The following is a 19,945-nucleotide window of genomic DNA, read 5'->3' on the forward strand; positions in this document are numbered from 1 at the left end:
GAACTTTTTTTTAAATGCGAAATTATTTCAAATTTGTATTATTATTATTATTATTATTATAACATAAAACAAACCAGTACTATACATACTACTGTAGATGAAGCCGTTACAATGTCTGTAGAAGTGCAGTACCAGTGCTGTTAAAAGCATTGGATTTCCTACTGTGTGTTTGCCTGCAAAACATAACAATCAATAAATATCCAGCATATTGAATGTGTAAAAATAGCAATATTCTTTCAAATGGATGTACTGACTGGCACAGTTCCAAGTAAGGTCTAAGTTCTGTGTTCATTATGCACTGCACAGTGCTCTGGCTATGAATGGGTGCATTCTGAAGCACCGCCCTTTCCGGCCCCACCGATGAACCAATAGGAAGAGACCATTTCGCACCGATGGGACGTCACGTCAGCTGCCGTCGTGTCGGGATTGGAATGTTACAGGCTAACAATCGGAACAACTGAGCATTCGGTAATTGGACACTAGGATCAAGGAATCTGGTCTTTTTTGAACATTTTGCGTGTGTCGTGGAACTCGCACATTGTAACTGTAAAGTGTCGGAGGCTGGTTGCGAACGAGTGCGCTGTGCGACCAGTTAAGTTTGTTCGCTCCGGGGTCCCATTTTCACCGATGAGATTGTTTTATTTTTGCGCGTATGTATGATCATGGTCTACTATCGGGAGATTCTTCTAAATAAGAAGAGAAATGCAGGGTTTCGTGAGGTTACAGTTTCGCCGCTGATCCGCTCCTCCTGCGTTCCGACGCGTTCTTCTCTCGTTCATGGACCCGTGGAGTGGCCAGACGCCACCGGTGGGGAGAACAGCGTGGAATAGGACACCTTCACTCCGGGGCGTTTGGGTCTGAGCGCCGCCGCGGCAGCAGCCAGCCACAACGACGGCTTCTCCCGTACGCCGCCTGCCCACCGCTCCGGTCAACGCGCTAAGCACTTTCCATCCAAACCGTGGGATACCTCTTCGTCTGGAGGAGCCACGGGGACCCTCGTCACTCTCTCGTACAGGGAGGGGGAGTTCGCAGACGGCTGGTCGGGACACCTCTACCCCCGGCGGGCGCTTTCTTTCTTTTATATTTGAATAGATCACACAGCCTGAATAGATCGCACAGCCTGAATGAGGGAAACGCATATTATCTGATTGTTTCAAGTGGATCCTAGGCAGGCAGCACTGATTTGTGCATACAAGCCAAGCTGTGTGTGTGCGTGTGTCTGTGTGTGTACTGTTGTGCAATGGAATAAACTCTATTAAAAAAAGAGAGGGAGAGGAAGACAACTCATATCAAATCGCCCACATGCTCTGGATCAATCGCTGGATCTCTGAACGGAATACGCAGACGGGGCGAGGTGGAGGAGACGCTTTGGCTGCAGGTTCGGGATCGTTCAGGTCGGCTGCCGGAGGATGGAGCAGCGGAGTAGCAGGAGGTGGTGAAGAGAGGAGCCTAACTTCGGGCCACTTCAGACTTCTCATTCGCAATCGACGCGCCCCTGTTCGTCGGACACATGCAGGCCAAAAAACGCTATCTAATCCTGCTCTCCGCCGGCGCGTGTCTAGTCCTGCTCTTCTGCTTCGGAGGGGTCCAACTTCCAGCGGGGGCGAGCAGCAGCAGGAGCCGGCATCATGACCGCAGCCGCAACGGATACCGGCCCAACCAGCCCTGGCCCCACTTCTCCGACCCGTTACAAGCCTTCCTGCCCTGGGACCAGCCGGACACCGAGGAGTACAACCTCCACGTATCGCCGCGGCAGAAGAGGGACGTCAACAGCAGTGTTTACAAAGCCAAGCGTTGCCGCATGGACTCCTGCTTCGACTTCGCCCCGTGCAAAAAGAACGGCTTCAAAGTTTACGTTTACCCGCAGCAGAAGGGCGAGAAGATCTCGGAGAGCTACCAGAACATCCTGTCGACCATCGAGGCGTCCCGGTTCTACACCTCGGACCCGGGACAGGCGTGTCTGTTCGTGCTGAGCCTGGACACGCTGGACCGCGACCAGCTGTCCCCGCAGTACGTGCACAGCCTGAAGACCAAGGTCCAGAACCTGCCCCTGTGGAACGACGGCAGGAACCACCTCATCTTCAACCTGTACTCGGGGACGTGGCCGGACTACACGGAGGACCTGGGCTTCGACATCGGCCAGGCCATGCTGGCCAAGGCCAGCATCAGCACGGAGAACTTCAGGCCTCAGTTCGACGTGTCCATCCCGCTGTTCTCCAAGGAGCACCCGCGCACGGGCGGCGAGCGGGGCTTCCTCAAGTACAACGCCATCCCGCCGTTCAGGAAGTACATGCTGGTGTTCAAGGGGAAGCGCTACCTGACGGGCATCGGCTCGGACACGCGGAATGCCCTGTACCACGTCCACAACGCCGAGGACGTGGTGCTGCTCACCACCTGCAAGCACGGAAAGGACTGGCAGAAGCACAAGGACGCGCGCTGTGACAAGGACAACGCAGAGTATGACAAGTAAGTTGGGGGGAAACACAAAGGTTAGAATCATTGGCAATGGAGAGTATTCCCCTTTCTAAAATTGAAAGGGAAAAGGCATCATGTGTGTGTGTGTGTGTGTGTGTGTGTGTGTGTGTGTGTGTGTGGGGCTTGTAATTGTGATAACGGTGGTATCTGTTCTAGTCTGACTCTGGACTCCTGGAGGGGGTGTGTGTGTGTGTGCTTGATGACAGCTTGTGGTATCTGGGTCTACAGTGAAATACAGAGGGTCTCTTGGTGACACGTGTGTGTACCCCGTCTGTCAGTGCTGTGTATGTGTGTACCCCGTCTGACAGTGCTGTGTGTGTGTGTGTGTGTAGTGTACCCCGTCTGACAGTGCTGTGTGTGTGTGGGTGGGTGTAGTGTACCCTGTCTGACAGTGTTGTGTGTGTGTGTGTGTGTAGTGTACCCTGTCTGACAGTGCTGTGTGTGTGTGTGTGTACCCCGTCTGACAGTGCTGTGTGTGTGTGTGTACCCCGTCTGTCAGTGCAGTGTGTACCCCGTCTGTTAGTGCAGTGTGTGTGTACCCCGTCTGACAGTGCTGTGTGTGTGTGTGTGTGTACCCCGTCTGTGTGTGTGTGTGTGTGTGTAAACATGGAATGGATGTGAAATCGTGTCAGGGCCATTAAAGTGTTTTTCAGGGAGCTCAAACGGGTTGTGAATGTGAGCCTCTCTCACTGTGCCCCCCCCCCCCCCCTTAACCTTGCTCCCTCTGAAGCGTGAACGAGTAGCTCTCTCCAGCCACTGCCAGTCTATTTCCTCCCCGGGTTGTGGCGTAAATCACCCGGACATCCCCTCCTCTTGGTGGAGGAATTCAGACCCACTGCACTTCATGGCAGCACTGCAGCTAAGGCTAGGATATGCACGGGCATGTTTTGATTTGTTCTCTACACTTGGCGCACATCAAGCGAAAGTCAAGTACAACAAGACACTGGGCGGTTGTGATAATATTCCAGTATTAGCCAGTAGGTTTCCATCTTTTAAATCTGAACGAACCCCCGTTTGATATGCATGCATTAGGATTAGGCCACAGACCCGAATCTACACTGTGAAATCCCAGTGTGTAATTGAACAATGTTCCATTTTTACACCCTCAGTCAGTGTCAAGCCCATCACACACCGGGTGCGCAGCGACGCGGCACAGGCGTTGCCGCGCGGCAACGCCTGGAAAATAGAACGGTGGCGTATCGGAGCGTCAGGCGAGGCGTGAACGCGCGTCGGACGCTGCCGGTGTGCGATAGGTTCATTGAAAATAACGGTGGCGGCTGTTTTGACGCGCGGCGTTTGCAGACGGTGTGTGTAGCCCTTCACAGACCCGTGAGGCAGAGCCATCTAATTGAAGAGTTGCGATATTGAGGGGGTAGAAAACAGCACGTCACATGGTTCATGTACTCACGCGAGCCCATAGACTCCAATGCATTCCGTAAACTTCCGGGTCGTCCCCATTCAATAGAAGTATTGTATGTACTGTATATACTATGTAGAAGAGCCGCCATTGGACTGGCCCCATGAAGTGAACGGAGTTTGCGTAACTCTTGTCTTACTCTATGCCGTGAGGGTCCACACTGCCGTGAGGGTCCATACTGTCGTCATGACCTTGCAATGAAGTAACACTGATTCACACTTATAAAAGGCCCACTTTTATAAAACTATAATCACGGTTTTGTAGCTCATGACGGGTGTAATAATTTTGTTTGAATTATGAAGGTGTTTAGCAAAAATATATCAGTCATGATGTGTTAATTATCTCTTTAATTTCCATGAGTTATTGCCCTAACCCCCACCCCCCCTCCATTGCGCCCCCAGGGACAGTCGTTTACTTCTAATTTCCCAGGTCTCAGTTTTGTCAGGGCGTAATGAATGTTTGAGTCAGTCAACAGCAATAGTCAAAGGTTTGGTATTTTTAATAAAGAGGGAAGCTTTGTCAGTGAGGTTTACATAGCAAGATTACTTAAGATTAGCTGCCAAGTTCACTTGTCAGTGAGTGATGCTAGTTTGATTTGCATTTATCTGCTTGTGGTTTCTATACCTTCTGTAATCCTGGATAAAGTCAGGCAGGCATGTGATAACAGACCCTCCACAATGTATGTCTCTCTCTCTCTCCGTCTATCGGAGAAAGGGATATTTGTTGCACTTGGAAAGTAAACCCACCTGATCACCTGATGTAGAAAGAGATGGATACAAATTTACAACAGGGCAAATAAGTGCAAAGAAGATCTAGCCAAATTCTGTCTGGTCACATACTGTAGTATGTGAACTTGAATTGAACCCTTAAACTCCTTTGCTCTTCACTGACACACTGAAAAGGCCAAAAAAGCAATCCTGACAAATTTTCACAAGAATGTGCATGTCTGTCCATTAGTCATCCTTTTCTGTAGATCGACCCGTGTCGTTTCCCCCAAGTCTCTTTCCCAACCCTCTCTCCCTCTTTCTCTCAGTGGATGCCTTTGGCTCCATGTCACCTGGAGAAATGTGTCATCCGTTATCTGACATTCCTGTTGTCTCTGCATAGCACACCTCTCTTCCCTGCTGCTGTACTGTGCTGGTTCTGTCTCCAAAGACAATCTAGATCAAATATTACATTTCCAAATGCTAAACCATTGATTGATCGTTGATGTACATTTCAAGAAAAGCCAAATGGATAGTCACAAAAGCGCCAAAGATTTGTTCCATTGTGGTCAATTTACCTCACTCAAGCCTGACTGGCATAGACGGTCTCAGTACTTTTATAGAAACCAACTTTATGACGGCTAATAAATGAGAGGAGCATATTTGTTTGTTGATATTCGGATTGATATTTGATCGTCATTTAACTTAAGTTTCGATGGATGTCAAATAAAATATTTGACTTCTCTATCGCCGGCACTGACTTCCCTAGCTTAAATTTGACTCTGGACAGATCTATTGAAATGCAATCAATCATATTGAGTTCTTGGGGCACATTTCTTTCAAAGGCAAATAATGCAGTGTGCTGTGCTCATGTAGCATGTAGGTTTTTCTCCCAAAATGTAATCCCATTCACTGACTAGACCACTCAAACAATCCTTTAGTCTGGTTGTTTTGACAACAAACTGTATTTGGATTTATTTGGCAACATTGCCAAAAAAAGTGAATACATTTAAGGACCAGTTTCAAAGTAATAACTTTACTGGTCTTTTTATTTTAATAAAATGTTGCTACTGTCCTTCCACTGCTGGGTTGTGCTTTGAGAGACACCAACCTACAGTAGCTCCCTGAGCTAAGAGAAGCCAGCTAGCCCGCTAGCGCTCCATTTCCACCAGGCAGAAGAAGGAGAGCAGTGCCTTGGAGGGACGTCGTCGTGGCGTCATGGAAGTGAGGAATGCGCACACGTGTCAGAGCAGCTGTTAGGGGTTGAGGAAGGAACGCTGCCACAAGGCAGGCAGAGTCCATGCACAGTATACATACATACCTGGACGCTTTTCATCATGCATTTACCACTCAAGCCCTATATATCACTCAAGCCCTATATTAGTAAAAAATAGCTGATCTACACGCTCACAATGTGTTGTGATGCAACGCGGTTTGAGCTTGTTGATCGGCTATTTTTAAAATGGTTAACATACAATGCATATATACTCTTGCAGGATAGACAGAGTGGGATGGCAGGCTGCTGGCATGCTATTTGTCATCAGCCATCAACACGTGCACGTCACATCACACACTCACTCACACATGCTCTCATGGGTGGCTTGTGCTCCAGCTTGAACGTGTCTGTCTGGGTTCGTCTGCCTCTTGCCCTCCAACCTCACTACCTTCCAATGGAATGCATTAGAGCAGGAGGGGACATTGAAGGCCTACTTGGCTCTCTGCACACGATCAGTCAGTCACATCGTATGACCACCAGCACCCACCGAGAGACAGCTATCATCATGTACACTACACACGCACACAAACAACATGACCATTGGCATACAGATACACATAAAACATTGACAGTTATACACCTGTGCATACATATACCGGGTTATGTCCATGAACATGCGTTGAATGAGTTCAATTTGTGTGTGTGTCACGCACAAAACAATCCAGACCTTGCACATCCATTCAATTGATTTTCCGAGTTGCAGTCACTTCGCTTTGGAGTCACTGACTCTCTTTCCATCCATGGTCAGGCATTGATGAAAGAGCCCATTCATTGATACATTATCTAAAGAGTCCTTGGAGCGGTTGACAATGCTCCGAGGAGACGGGGACAGAGAACAGCTATTAGTAGCTTGGCTGTACACAAGCGTTCCAAAGTAATACGGGCTGGGTGATTACAAATCATGTCATGTCATGTAGAAACCACCCTTTGTTGTTACCACACACTTAACGAGGGGGGTATGTTGTTCTGAATTGCTCCAGATTTGTTATCTATAAATCAACTCCCGATTCATTTCAACCGGGTGTTCAGTCAGTCAGTTCCTGGTGTGTTGTTACTTGCAATCCCATCCGTCCGCGATTACGCAGTAATTATAGGCATGCATAGTCAGAGAAAGCCTAGTACCTGTGTGTGTGTGTGTGTGTGTGTGTTTATAAAGTAATGCAGAATCAGCATACTATTGTATAAAGTGTTATCCCCTTGGCAAGTAGTCGATGGCACAGAATGAATGGTAAAGTGTCATCATGTATCGCTTGAGTACATCTCTTCACTTTGAAATGCACAGTTTATTACCATGAGTGATCCGTCAGGTCTGACTGTGCATTTCCTCTTCCGTTCTACTTTGTGTGTGTGTGTGTGTGTGTGTGTGTGTGTGTGTTAAGCCTATCGCAGCGGACAGCAGCATCATCATCCCACCCATTTAATACTTAACCAGCTCCGTCGGCTCGTATTGATGTTGCACTTTAACCACTACAACTGGCATCCAATGCTCAAGGTCACCCAGGAGACTTGAACTGAAAGAGGAAAGCAGAGAAATTGATTGGGGGGGGGGGGGGGGGGGGGGGGGGGGTTGACAAAGGGAGAGGTAAGCGGAGATTTAGTTACAGTCAGAAGGAAAAACATAGTGAGGGTATTTGAGCGTGCATGGGAATTGATGTGTGACAAAGATGCACAAGTGATAGTCAGTGATCCAGTACATCATTCATGCATCAGTGTGTGTGTGTGTGTGTGTGTGCGTGTGCATGGAGACAGTCTTCCAAAAGATATCAGCTCCGTGCTTCTGCATGTTTATGTTCACAACTGTGTCATCAGCAGGAATTCTCCCACTTGAGAAAAGCCTCTCGTAAGCATTTGGGTCAGTGAAAAGAAATAAAGGAAGTCTCTCTCTCCCCTCTCTCTAACCCTCTTTGTAGTCATTCCCTTCCTCTCTTCACCCTCATTTGTCTTCTCTCCCTTTTGGAACGATATGGAATTGGAAGCACTGGTGTGATTTGGCTAGATCAGAGATGGCCCCTGCCACACTTCCAATCTCACTCTCTTTCTCAACGAGACCACATTTGTGTGTCGCCGCTGCGCCACAATTTCGAGAATTGGGTGGTGGTATTCTATTCTGGCCCAAACAAAACCAACAACAGCACTGTACCAGCATCCCTGTAAGACAGCATTGCTATCTGAATGTCATTCACCTGGATGAATGCAGTAATGTTGCCTGACAGCAGACTTGTAGCGGACAGTGGGGGGGCTGTCATCCAATCCGCTACCCTGATGTTCAGAGGAGGAGGAGGGAGGTGGGGGGGACTGTCTCACTCCCTGCAGTCGTTGCAGTTGTTTGTGTTTTCTCTTTGTCAGATTAATAAATCATGCATATTTCATGATGGCCTGTTCTCACTTAGATAAAGTACTGGCTTATGTTAGGGAATGCTAATGATCCTGAAGATAATTAGCTAGAATGTGGTGCAGCTTAATTAGAGCTCTTTGATAGTGTGTGTGTGTGTGTGTGTGTGTGTGTGTGTGTGTGTGATTTTGAGCTCAGAAGGACATAAACCCACAGTTTGTTGTTATCTTATCAGTATATCTATCCATCTAATTTCCCATGACATGCCCTTTCTCTCTTACGCGCACACATTTTAATTACTTAATTAAGTCATTAATTAATTCATTTTAATCACCTAATAAGTGAAGCTGTTTCAGTGACTCCAAACGCCATTGTGGTTTTGTATTATCCGCAGAATGTGAGGGAGTCTTTATGTTGTTGTGCGTGAAATGTCAACCCTTGGTTTTATCGGTGTACTCCGTGGTGATTTGATTTCTGGTTGGCATTGTGACTGTGTGTAACTGTGTTTCATATCTAATCAGAAACACGGCTAAAACATGCCATTCTCTCAGGTTCAGTAAGTGTCTCTAATCTATGTTCATACTAGCCACATGCACATGAGTCACTGGTTATTTGACGCAACAAAACAGTTGCATAAGAGATAGATGCTATTGGCAGGATTAGATTTTTTTTTTAGAAAAACTGTGTGGGACTGATGTGACGAGCTGCGCCCCATGTATGAACAAAATGTGTCATTATTCAATAGTCTTTTCAAGGGGTGCAGTACTTAGTTCCGACACTATTATTGGTCCGACAGTCATTAGACCGACAACCTCTATCCCTAACCTAACCCTAACCGCAACTTAAGCGCGGGAGCAGCGTCTGTATTTCGTTCGGATCCCTTTTCAAGAACGTAAAAATGTCACAGGTGACTCAGTGAACTCTGCTGCTCCTCTCAGTTCTGCATATTGTCGGTCTCTGTCTGTGTGGGTTTGGTCTGTGTGTGTGTGGGTGCTTAACCATCCATGTGAGTGTCCCCCCTGCCCTGGGTTCAGGCTTTTGTCCATGTATGTTGGTGTGTGTGTGTGTGTGTGTGTGTGTGTGTGTGTGTGTGTGTAGACACACACACAAGCTTGCGTATGCCTGTGTGTGTGTGTTTTTGTGTGCAGGGGGGTACTGAGGAGGTCATGACCCTGCAGTCTGAACCGAGTGACGAAGGCAAAGCCCTGCTCGTTGACCCACATACACGGAGAGATTACCACCATGGCCAAACAGCCCCTGGCTTCAGGGAGATAATGGAGAAGGGGGGGGGGGGCATGAGAGGAAGAGATCCATCCGTAAATCTGGTAGTGTACAAATGGAGCCAAATGGACCCGACCCGAGTCGCATTAACATTCAGGATTTCTGCAGTGTACTGAATGATCCATCTTCATTCGGCATCCATCCATCCATCCAGCAGCAGCTGCATCCCCCTGGGTTAAGCTGCCGCAGTGAGGAGAGGGAAGCTCCCCCCCCCCCCCCCCCCTCCAAAACAATCGATTGGGATCATTATAACAGCAGTGGGCCAGCCCCTGCAATCATTTCCTCTTATTAAAAGCTGGCCAATACTAACACCCCCCCGCTCCCCCCCCCCCCCCCCCCCCCCCCCCAAAAAAAAGCCTATAAAGTAAAATTAAATAAAAATAAAAGCCGAACCGGAGGCTTGCAGTAACCCGTAATTGAAAGTGTGAAGAATAACAAGGTGTCAAAAACTAAAAGGCCGTCTCATCCCGGGAGTGTCGTGGAAAGTGGGAATGTATTAATAAGAGACGGGAGCGAGGTAGTAAAAGTCGTAAAGCCACCCTTCTCTTCTACTCTCATCTCTTCCCTTCTTCTGTCCTATCGCTCATTCTCTGCTATACGTGTCGTTTCTTCTCCTCGGTTATGGCAGTGATTACATATTCTTTACTACCTGCCGGGGATGGGTAGTAGATAGAAACGCTAAATGTTAAGAGTTTAGTTTTACATAGTTGTGTGTGGGTTTCACACACACACAAAACATAATGTGTTATTGTTACGACACAATTAGTCTAGGGGTAATTAAGTGTAACATTGAATGGACCGACAGGACACCAGCCTCAAAATGCGAACATTTATTTTATATATGGATGAATAAATAGGGAAAAGACGGATGTTTTACAGAATACAGATTAAACTCAAAAGAAAACCTAACAAAACAGACACAAATAATACTACAACTAAAGCAAAACGAATTCCTTTCCGAAGGGAATAAATTAAGGAATAACTATAATCAAAAGTCCACAACTGTGTGGCGGCTGGGAGAGAGAGGGTTCCGGCCTGTCTCTCCGTTGTCTTCTTGGAACAGACTGACTCATATAGTGTAGGTGAGTAGGGAGAACCATGATCAGGAGCACTCCCACTCTAGACCGGCAGCCAGTCAGGGCCGATCACTCCCTGACAGACGGGCCAGCCTCATAGGTGTCAATTATGAATCAGTCCACCTGCGGATGATTAGGGAAAACACACACAGGCACCACTCCCCCCACCCTAGTACTGTGTAGTTGAGAACAATATGAGAACTTCTGATAAATATTCATATATATCCTCCCAAATATACACTATAATGATATAATGATCCCCGATCATCACACCCCCCAACCCAGAGGAAGGTTATGGGACATTCAGAACTTTCCTAACACCATCTCATTTAACATGCTCAGAATTTTCAAAAAAAACAAAACACACACACAGCCCTAAGGCAAGTGAAAAACAAAACAGAGTGGCAAACGTAGAACAAACATCAGCGGCCCGCTTAGTACGTCAGAAATATAAGGACTAGCCAGAACTTCCTTCTCATTTATGACCATATGATTAATTTTATCCTACAAAACACATTTTTGAGCAAACATTTTTTCCGAATAGGCTATACCTATAGTTATGGGCACGCAACCCCAGCTGCAAATATAATTTAAAAGAAACCTGCAGAGGAATCTTGCAACATTACACCTAAGAAGAATACGAGATGACCAATAACTGTAGCTTACATAGCGCTTGAAAAATGCAACAAAACACATTTAGAAAAAAAAACTAAGCACGTTAAAATCCATTAAATGGAGACAATATAGAACCCATTTTACCTCATTCATTCATGTGTGGACACGTATGCTTGGCCAACTTAAGGACAAAGTCGACATATAAAACCAACCCACTTTAGTACGTCAGGCTAACACATAACCCTTCTCATTTTAGAATTAATTTCACCACCAATAAAATGTTTTCAGATCGGTACGTAAGGTTATCAAATAAATAACCTGTCTCACGTTAGAATTAATTTTACAACGAACGAAACTTGTTCATATCGGTCCGTAAGGTTATCAAATAAATAACCTGTCTCACGTTAGAACTATACAGTTTCAAAATACTAACAGGCCAGCATTCCACACAATGAATAAACTACAGATACTCTGAAACACTACTTTATAGCCCAATCCTTTCGGAGCGCAAAAGAAAGGATGCTTTAACGAGTTGGTTGAACACAACCACTGAAAAAGGGGAAAAAACAAACCAACAAATGCAATCTCTCCCCTGTCAAGTGCGTCGCCCCTCCAACGGCACAGTTGACAGGAGGTAACCAAAAAAAAAGTTATAGGCCTATCGAAACGAAAAAATATATATAGATCCTGCAATTTCACAAGAACTTACAAAACATTACTAACGGGAAAAAATAAATAAATAAGCAAATGCACATCAGTGTAGCCTCCCATGTAGCCGCACAAGGCACGTCGCTAGCAAACGAGCCATGTCAAAACAAAAGGAGTAGCTACACCGCCAAATCAAAATGAGCTTTAAGCAAGCTCCCCAGAGCTCTGATTATTTTTACGTACGAGCGCAGGGCAAGAAGCAATCATATGCCCTTTTTCATGGCAATAATAACATTCCCGTGCCCCGCCAGATCCCTTGTCATTACCAGAATGTGAAACACTTTTTGCCGACACTTGCTTGTCACACTGTTTAGCCTTAGCCGCTCTCCCCGCACCAGGGCCAAAATCACGGCCCGGAGAGACAACTGAACGGTGTGCCAACTCAAACTCATCTGCGCAAACGGAAGCCTCTGCAATCGAGGTCACTTTACGTTCGTTTAGATAAATGACAATGCTCTCTGGTAGGCAACACTTGAATTCCTCCAGTAAAATCATTTCACCCAACTGCTCGAAAGTAGTCACATTGCTTGCTTTGCACCATTTTTTGAAGAGTGTCGCTTTCTCACGTGCACATTCTACATATGATTGAGTAAGAGCTTTATCAGCGGATCTAAAATTTTGCCTGTATGCTTCAGGAATGAGTTCAAATCCGCTAAGTATAGCTGCTTTAACAATATCATAATCCAAGCTCTCTTGCCCAGAGAGGTTGGCGCAGATGTCTTGGGCTTTTCCAACCAATTTACTTTGGACCAACAGGGCCCACATTTCTTTTGGCCACTTAACCGTTATAGCCATCCGCTCAAAAGCACAGAAAAACGCATCAATCTCACCTTCTTTGAAACTAGGCACCAGAGCGATCTGCTTGCTTACGTCGAATGCCGACTCTCCTCTGGAACCACCAGACGAACCTCTTGGTACCATGTCACCAAGTTGTGGGGGGGCAGCCGCCGCCGATGCCGACGACGACAGGTCAGGGTAGGCCCGGCCTAAGCGAATTCTCTCGATCTCCCGTTCCGTTTGGGCCAATTTGCATTCCTCTGTACGCAGCTCGGCCAATTTGATTTGAAGTTCCATTTCGCGAAGGCGTATGGCCCCCCTTACGTCCTGAGGACTCCCCCCCTCTACTTGCGAGTCGAGGTGCGAGCTCTGGGGCCGTGCCTCCCCAGAACCCCCGAGGCCCGCCGCTGAGGATGGACCAGGCTCCCCTTCGTCCGCCTCAGCTACTAAGGCGTCGGTCACACCGACTTGACCTGCTCCTGATGCCATAGTGATAATGCCGTGTGATAACAGCTGCTGTGACACAGCCAAGAAAATTGCTTCTTTTTTCCTGGTACCTTCAGGCAAAGGAACGTTGTACTGTTTAGCCACTGCCCACAACTCCCAGTATGTACACCGTTCAAGTTGTTCAAAAGTCAAGACATCCACGACCGCAGCACTCTGAAAGTCAGAGTCCATACTATACCGCCACCAAGCTCTTACTCAAGTGATGCAAGCAACGCGATTTACTTAATGAACTCTCCCCCGCACCACCAGTTACAAAACAAAACAACAAAAAACAATCGAACTGACTTAACACTGTTTTTGTTCGGACGAGCCCCCAATATGTTACGACACAATTAGTCTAGGGGTAATTAAGTGTAACATTGAATGGACCGACAGGACACCAGCCTCAAAATGCGAACATTTATTTTATATATGGATGAATAAATAGGGAAAAGACGGATGTTTTACAGAATACAGATTAAACTCAAAAGAAAACCTAACAAAACAGACACAAATAATACTACAACTAAAGCAAAACGAATTCCTTTCCGAAGGGAATAAATTAAGGAATAACTATAATCAAAAGTCCACAACTGTGTGGCGGCTGGGAGAGAGAGGGTTCCGGCCTGTCTCTCCGTTGTCTTCTTGGAACAGACTGACTCATATAGTGTAGGTGAGTAGGGAGAACCATGATCAGGAGCACTCCCACTCTAGACCGGCAGCCAGTCAGGGCCGATCACTCCCTGACAGACGGGCCAGCCTCATAGGTGTCAATTATGAATCAGTCCACCTGCGGATGATTAGGGAAAACACACACAGGCACCACTCCCCCCACCCTAGTACTGTGTAGTTGAGAACAATATGAGAACTTCTGATAAATATTCATATATATCCTCCCAAATATACACTATAATGATATAATGATCCCCGATCATCACAGTTATGAATCTGATATTTTCTGTGAGCAAACCTCACGCAACAAAGTACATCAATCTTTTGGTTGCATGAGCGAGTGGGGACTGATTGGCTGAGATGGGTATCTTATGTAAAACGTGATGACTTGCACGGACACATGATTGGCTGCCTATTAAATTATCAATGGTCGGTGCGACGACAGGAAGACGTGGCTCCTGTCTGCTGGCTCAGAAGCCACAACCAGAATCTGACATCTGTCTCGTTTAACAGATAGGGAAAGAAAAATGTATTCAAGAAATCCTTCACTCTCTCACACAACTCATCTTTCCCCAAGTGGGACAGGCATACTGTCACAGGGGGCAAAACTTCCCTCTGAGCCTATAATATGACATTATCCTTCCCTCTGCACATTTCTCCCATATACGCTTCATGTCGCCATCATTCCGTTGAATGTTTTGCTACATCAGCCGTTTGTGCTGTTCACCCTGGTGGGGGTTGATTGATATACTCGCTCGGAAGTGACACAAAAGTGGCTATTTGTTTGTTGTTGTGCAACGTGCATCTCTCGTGGTGTCTGTCTATTGACTGCAATTTGCGGAGAATGTGATTTACCTCTCCCTCGCTGGTCCCCGTAGGGCAGCCTAAGAGACCCCATAGTGAAATTATATGAGTCACTAACGTACTTGTAAATTACATTCTCTGTGAGGCTCTCGGCTTCTAATCTAATGTTGTTGTGTTTTCGGTTCCATACAGCTCCCACTGTTCCTCTCATCTAACTAGCCTAGTTGGCACAAGCTTCCCTCCGAGTGAATTAGGCTGTGGTTGCGTGCTTATTATCTTGTCCCCACTACAATGAGGAGCTTCTGTTCTCTCGCTCGCTGTGTGTGTGTGTGTGTGTGTGTGTGTGTGTGTGTGTTGGGGGGCTGTGGTGGTACTGGGGATTTGTCCCTCTTCCTGAATGACTCTGTGGCCCCCCCCGGCTCCGGAGCACCTGACCAGAGCCATCTCATCACTGCGGGGCAATGGGCAGAAAGTATGACCTAGATCTACTCTGGACACTCCGGACAGTGTCTGTCCCTTTGTCTGACACACACACACACACACACACACACACACACACACACACACACACACACACACATTGATTCATACATTTACAGACTGAGTACATGTACATACCAAGACGGAGAGAGAAAATGCAAAGCAAAAGCTTGCACGTTAACAACACGTTTTGAATAAAAAAGACACACAGACAAACCATCTTGTGAAACTACATGAGGACTTCCTTCGACTACACATTATCTGTTTCTAAACCTTCTAACCCTAAACCCAACCCTAAAACAGCCTCTTAGAATGTTTTTAAAAGGTTGTATAATGTTCACTCACTCGTCTTTACACACACACACACACGCACACACACACACACACACACACACACACACACACACACACACACACACACACACACACACACACACACACACACACACACACACACACGCCCTTATCAAAAACGTAGTACAGCAGCAGTGTTGTTAATACACTAGTATCCTGTTAGCTCCCTTAGGGCGTTGCAATGCAGCAGCATTGCGTTTTATGGCTCCCATCACGGCACGCCAGCTTTTATGAGCCCTGAGGGCCGTTCTGTTCAGCAAACACCTACCAGAGGCACATCAATGGGACAGCAGATTGTTGATGTCAGGGAGCCGGGCTGACCTCCCTCCGTCTCTTCTCACCACCACGAGAGCGAAAACAAACACTTAACCCCTCCACTCGTATTCATATTCAAATAGTAATTGGCGAAGTGGGGTGGGGGGTGGGAGAGGTGAGCGAGTGGAGGGGCTGGTGGGGGGTTGAAGAGGGCAATGGCTTAAAAAAGCATTATGTCACTGAAGAATGTGCGTATGGTCGAATGTTTGAGGGGCCAGGAGTCGGAGGAGAGAAAGGGGGTTTTGTTAGCGCGGCGCAGGCTGGTAAGTTAGCTGTGTGTGTGTGTGTGTGTGTGTGTGTGTCTGGCTGGTTGGCTGATGGAAAGGCTCTTGTCCCCCTCTGGTTCATCGTGCTTTATGGCTCCGCTTGACTTCCTCTCACTGGGTGTTAAAGCTGCGACTACCCCAGGGCTCTCCAAAGGGGCCCTATTGTGCAAAAGTTTGCTCTCCTTCTTGAAGGGACGTTTGTGCCTTGTTGACGGCACGGCCCCCCCATATGGTCCCCTCCTCCTCCTCCCCGAAGTCTCTCCATCGAACCCCCATTCCCTCCCTTGCCTTCATCGGCTGTACTGTAGGCAAACCACAGTTTCTTCTTCAGTGTGTCTCCATCTTCGTTTGTTGAATATTGGTACGCTGTCTGGTGGCGACAATGGCTACTAAAGACAGCCTCTTGCCAGCAGATCCGATGACACTCCACGGATCACTGGCCAAGCCAAGAAGACCACTGGGCAGAGGGGAGGGGAGAAGCGGCATGGCGGAGGGAGGTGGGCTGCAAGGGAAGACGGAATCTGCTCTAGCAGAGGAGAACCTTAATTAAAGCCCAGCACGTCTGTGGAAAGATGGACGGAGAATTTCTTCGGTTAACCCTAACACTCCTCCTGTTTTGTTGTTGTTGCTCTGCCAGAAATGTGTTGTTTTGTGGAGTTTATTCATGAGCTCCCATCAGCGGGGTGGCTGGGGGTCCCTTTCAGATAAGGGAGAGAAGTGCACACTTCTTTGGGGGGGAGGATGTAGGACAAAGTGCAGCAGCTGGTGGCGATGTTGGAATTGACCCAGTCCTCTCTTCTCCCCCCCCCCCTCTCTTCCTCACACTCCCTCATGAAACTCAGTTCTTTCTTCTTTTTTCATGCGGTGTCTAACACACCTGACTCGACCCCCTTCTTAAAAATGAGATTAAAATCAGGCTCATTTGAAATGAATTCCTAGCCGGGAGCAATGACCATACATACACACGCACACACACACACACACGCACCCTTGACCCTGGCAATGTTGGCACCTTGCACCGCTGACCTTCCCAGCCAGTCTTTCATGACGTAGACGGAACCATTCACAGTTGAGCTTACTGTGTGTGCAGGCCCCGTTTCCCCTCTTTAGCGTTATTTGGTGGGTTATGTTTACATGAGCGCTGGCAGCCTGGCACTGCTGGGTGACTTGGACAAAATCTAATATGACCACTTTTTGAGGGGTGCTAGCCCCTCATTATATTCAGCTTTTAGTGAATATAGGAAACTTTGTCCTACACAAACATTACATTCCCATAACAGTTCCAGTTCAGATAACAGTGCCCCTCACTTCACACGGGTGTGATTATATCATTGTGATGAATGACGATAATATCAAATTTCGTACTTTTCCCCTCAAACCTTTGAAAAACACCAGAGAGTGAGAGAGTGAGAGAGTGAGGGAGTGAGAGAAAAAAGGAACATTGCAGACGGCACAAATACAATGTCAGGCCTTGCTTTGTTTCACAGCTCGATAGTGTATTATTATTATTTTTGTTTCTGGGGAGGAGATTGGAATGTTTATTTCCCCAGAAAGTTGTGACAGAACAACAGCACTTTGTTTTCCAAAGTCTGTTTGCATTCAGTTCACAGCTTGTTCGCTGGATGCAGTTGTTCCCGCTCTCTCTAGCAAGGGACCATGGCATCCAAAGGATTTAGCTGACAAGCAACTTTTGTTTGGTATTCAGTACATTTGTATGAACATAAATATTTGTTTTGTTAGGGACCTTTGGCTATATACAATACATATATAAAAATACATATTCATAAATGGTTTGATTGTGTAATTATACAGGGATCTGAATACATTATTTAGGTAGGAATGAGCTAAGCCTACACATTTTCACTCTTGTGAAACATCAATTGGGATTGAAATCAGTTTTAATCAAAATAAATACAAAATTGCTGCTATTTAACGCTATTTGTCTTATTGCTTAATTGGTTAAGATTTGTTATTCATGTTTTAAGGCACAGTGCAAGTCATACTGTAGGCTAGGTTACATTTCATCCTCCGGGCATGGTTTGGCAGTGAAATCATGCCCTCTTTCTTTTTTTTCTGTGTGAGAAGCTGTTTTTAATTGACAGAGAAGAATAATGGCGTTGACCCATTGAATCTTAGCAAGTTGAGTGTCGACTCATTCGAGATCACGTTTGGCTCTACACAAGAATGTCCAGAGACTTGATTGAACACTCCAGTATGGGTCAATGTTTACAGTCTGGGCTAAATGAACACGGTGTAACATTGTGATTGTGCATAAGAGCATTGTAAAGATACGAGCATAAAGTGGTCCATGGTTTTGTCTGACACTTTTAACCAGCTGTGTTTGTTTTTAGGTTTGTTCAGTAGCCTACATTTTCAGTGTGTCGGTACTGCAAAATTGAGATGATGGGTCAAATTCTCTGGAACTTCCCAGCAGAGAGAGAAAGAGAGAGAGAGAGAGAGAGAGAGAGAGAGAGAGAGAGTGTGTGTGTGTGACACTGTGTGTGTGTGTGTGTGTGTGTGTGTGTGTGTGTACTTGGAAGTGCTTCTGTTCGCCAGTGGGCCTAGTCTTGAGTTTCCAGAGGTATCTGATGACTAGTTGGGAGTATTGGCTCCCAGCTACAAAGCTATAGCTATTATGAATAAATGCTCTTGTACGCATGCACGCACGCGCTCGCATCTTAAAAGCATTGCGTATGTTTTAGGAAGACATGAATTTGTACAGCTGGTGTCTCACTATGTAGGCTCAATATGTTTGCACAGCAGTCTGGAAAGTCAAGTTAGAGTCTTCTAGTGGCACAATGAAAGTTTGCCTACCTGTTGTATTTGTACTGCATTCGGAATAGGGACATTGCCCGGGAAAGTATGTGTTAACGTTTACCCAGAGTGTGTGTGTGTGTGTGTGTGTGTGTGTGCTGCACATGCGAGCGTACACTTGCAGACGTCTCTTCCGCATATTGCTGTGCATGCAAGTGTGTGAGACTGTGTGTTTCCTCTAGTTGAGAGTTGTGCTGATTCAGCAGTGCCTCCTTCCACTCTCTCTCTCTCTCTCTCTCTCTCTCTCTGGATGTTTTCCGTCTCCTTAAACCCTCTGGCGGTTCTCCCCCCCTCCGATGCGCACTCAGCGGCTTGTTGTTTGGCCGAGTCCCGGTGCTAGCTGGGTCTAACTGCGGCCACTCATGCGGAACCCCCGGAAGCAACGCGGATGCATAATTTATCGTCCAGAGGAGTTGTTATTCATGTATTTTCACTGGTTTGGTCTGAGTTGCATGTCCACACACACACACACACACACACACACACACACACACAGAGGCATGCAGTGTGGCGCCGTCACCGCCGTGTGCTCCTTGATAGCATGCTGGCAGCCGCCAGTTTGTAGTTGTACTGTTATTTTCATTCGACGGCATGCATGCAGGCAGTTGGCGACTCTTGTATTATCTCTGGGACTGGGAGAAAGTTTCATTTCAATTTTTCAGTGTGACCTTTAAGACCTGCTTGTGCATGCACCCGAGTGTCTGCTCGCTTGCCCCATCGGTGGGAGGGAGGTATTTGTGACTCAATTTGCAGTTTAAAGAGAGCCAAGGAGTTTCATTATTCAAGTGTTTTAATGTGGAAGTATGAAAGGGGTGCAGTCAGATACCGTCCGCAATAGAAACCAACCAGATAAGATAAGCTATGTCTTTATTGATTCTCTGAGGGGAATTCAGATATCGCAGCAGCAACGGCAGTGAGAGAAAAACACAGGAAGTGTCAAGAACCAAACCAAGATAAATAAAGACAAACATTTAAGAAAATGTAAAACTTAAAACAAAAAAGCAGCGATTTGGTAGAACAAGCCAACATGAACTGTTTACTTGTCTAGACCTTTGACGGTTTCCAACACCTGTAGCATTAATGATTCGAACAG

At 46.6% G+C, this 19,945-nt stretch overlaps 1 protein-coding gene across 1 annotated transcript in view; it reads left to right on the forward strand.

Moving 5' to 3' along the window:
• The first annotated feature begins 330 nt into the window (after positions 1-330).
• Positions 331-19,945, forward strand: part of ext1b (exostosin glycosyltransferase 1b) — a 143,086-nt gene continuing 123,471 nt past the window's right edge. The window contains exon 1 of the mRNA XM_080787717.1: positions 331-2,466. Within this exon, the coding sequence (XP_080643843.1) occupies positions 1,511-2,466 (956 nt within the window). The 5' untranslated portion in view covers positions 331-1,510. The remainder of the gene's footprint in view (positions 2,467-19,945) is intronic.

This window comes from Protomyctophum bolini, assembly GCF_963924005.1.
Source record: "Protomyctophum bolini genome assembly, chromosome: 17".
In the NCBI taxonomy this organism is placed as follows: Eukaryota; Metazoa; Chordata; class Actinopteri; order Myctophiformes; family Myctophidae; genus Protomyctophum; species Protomyctophum bolini.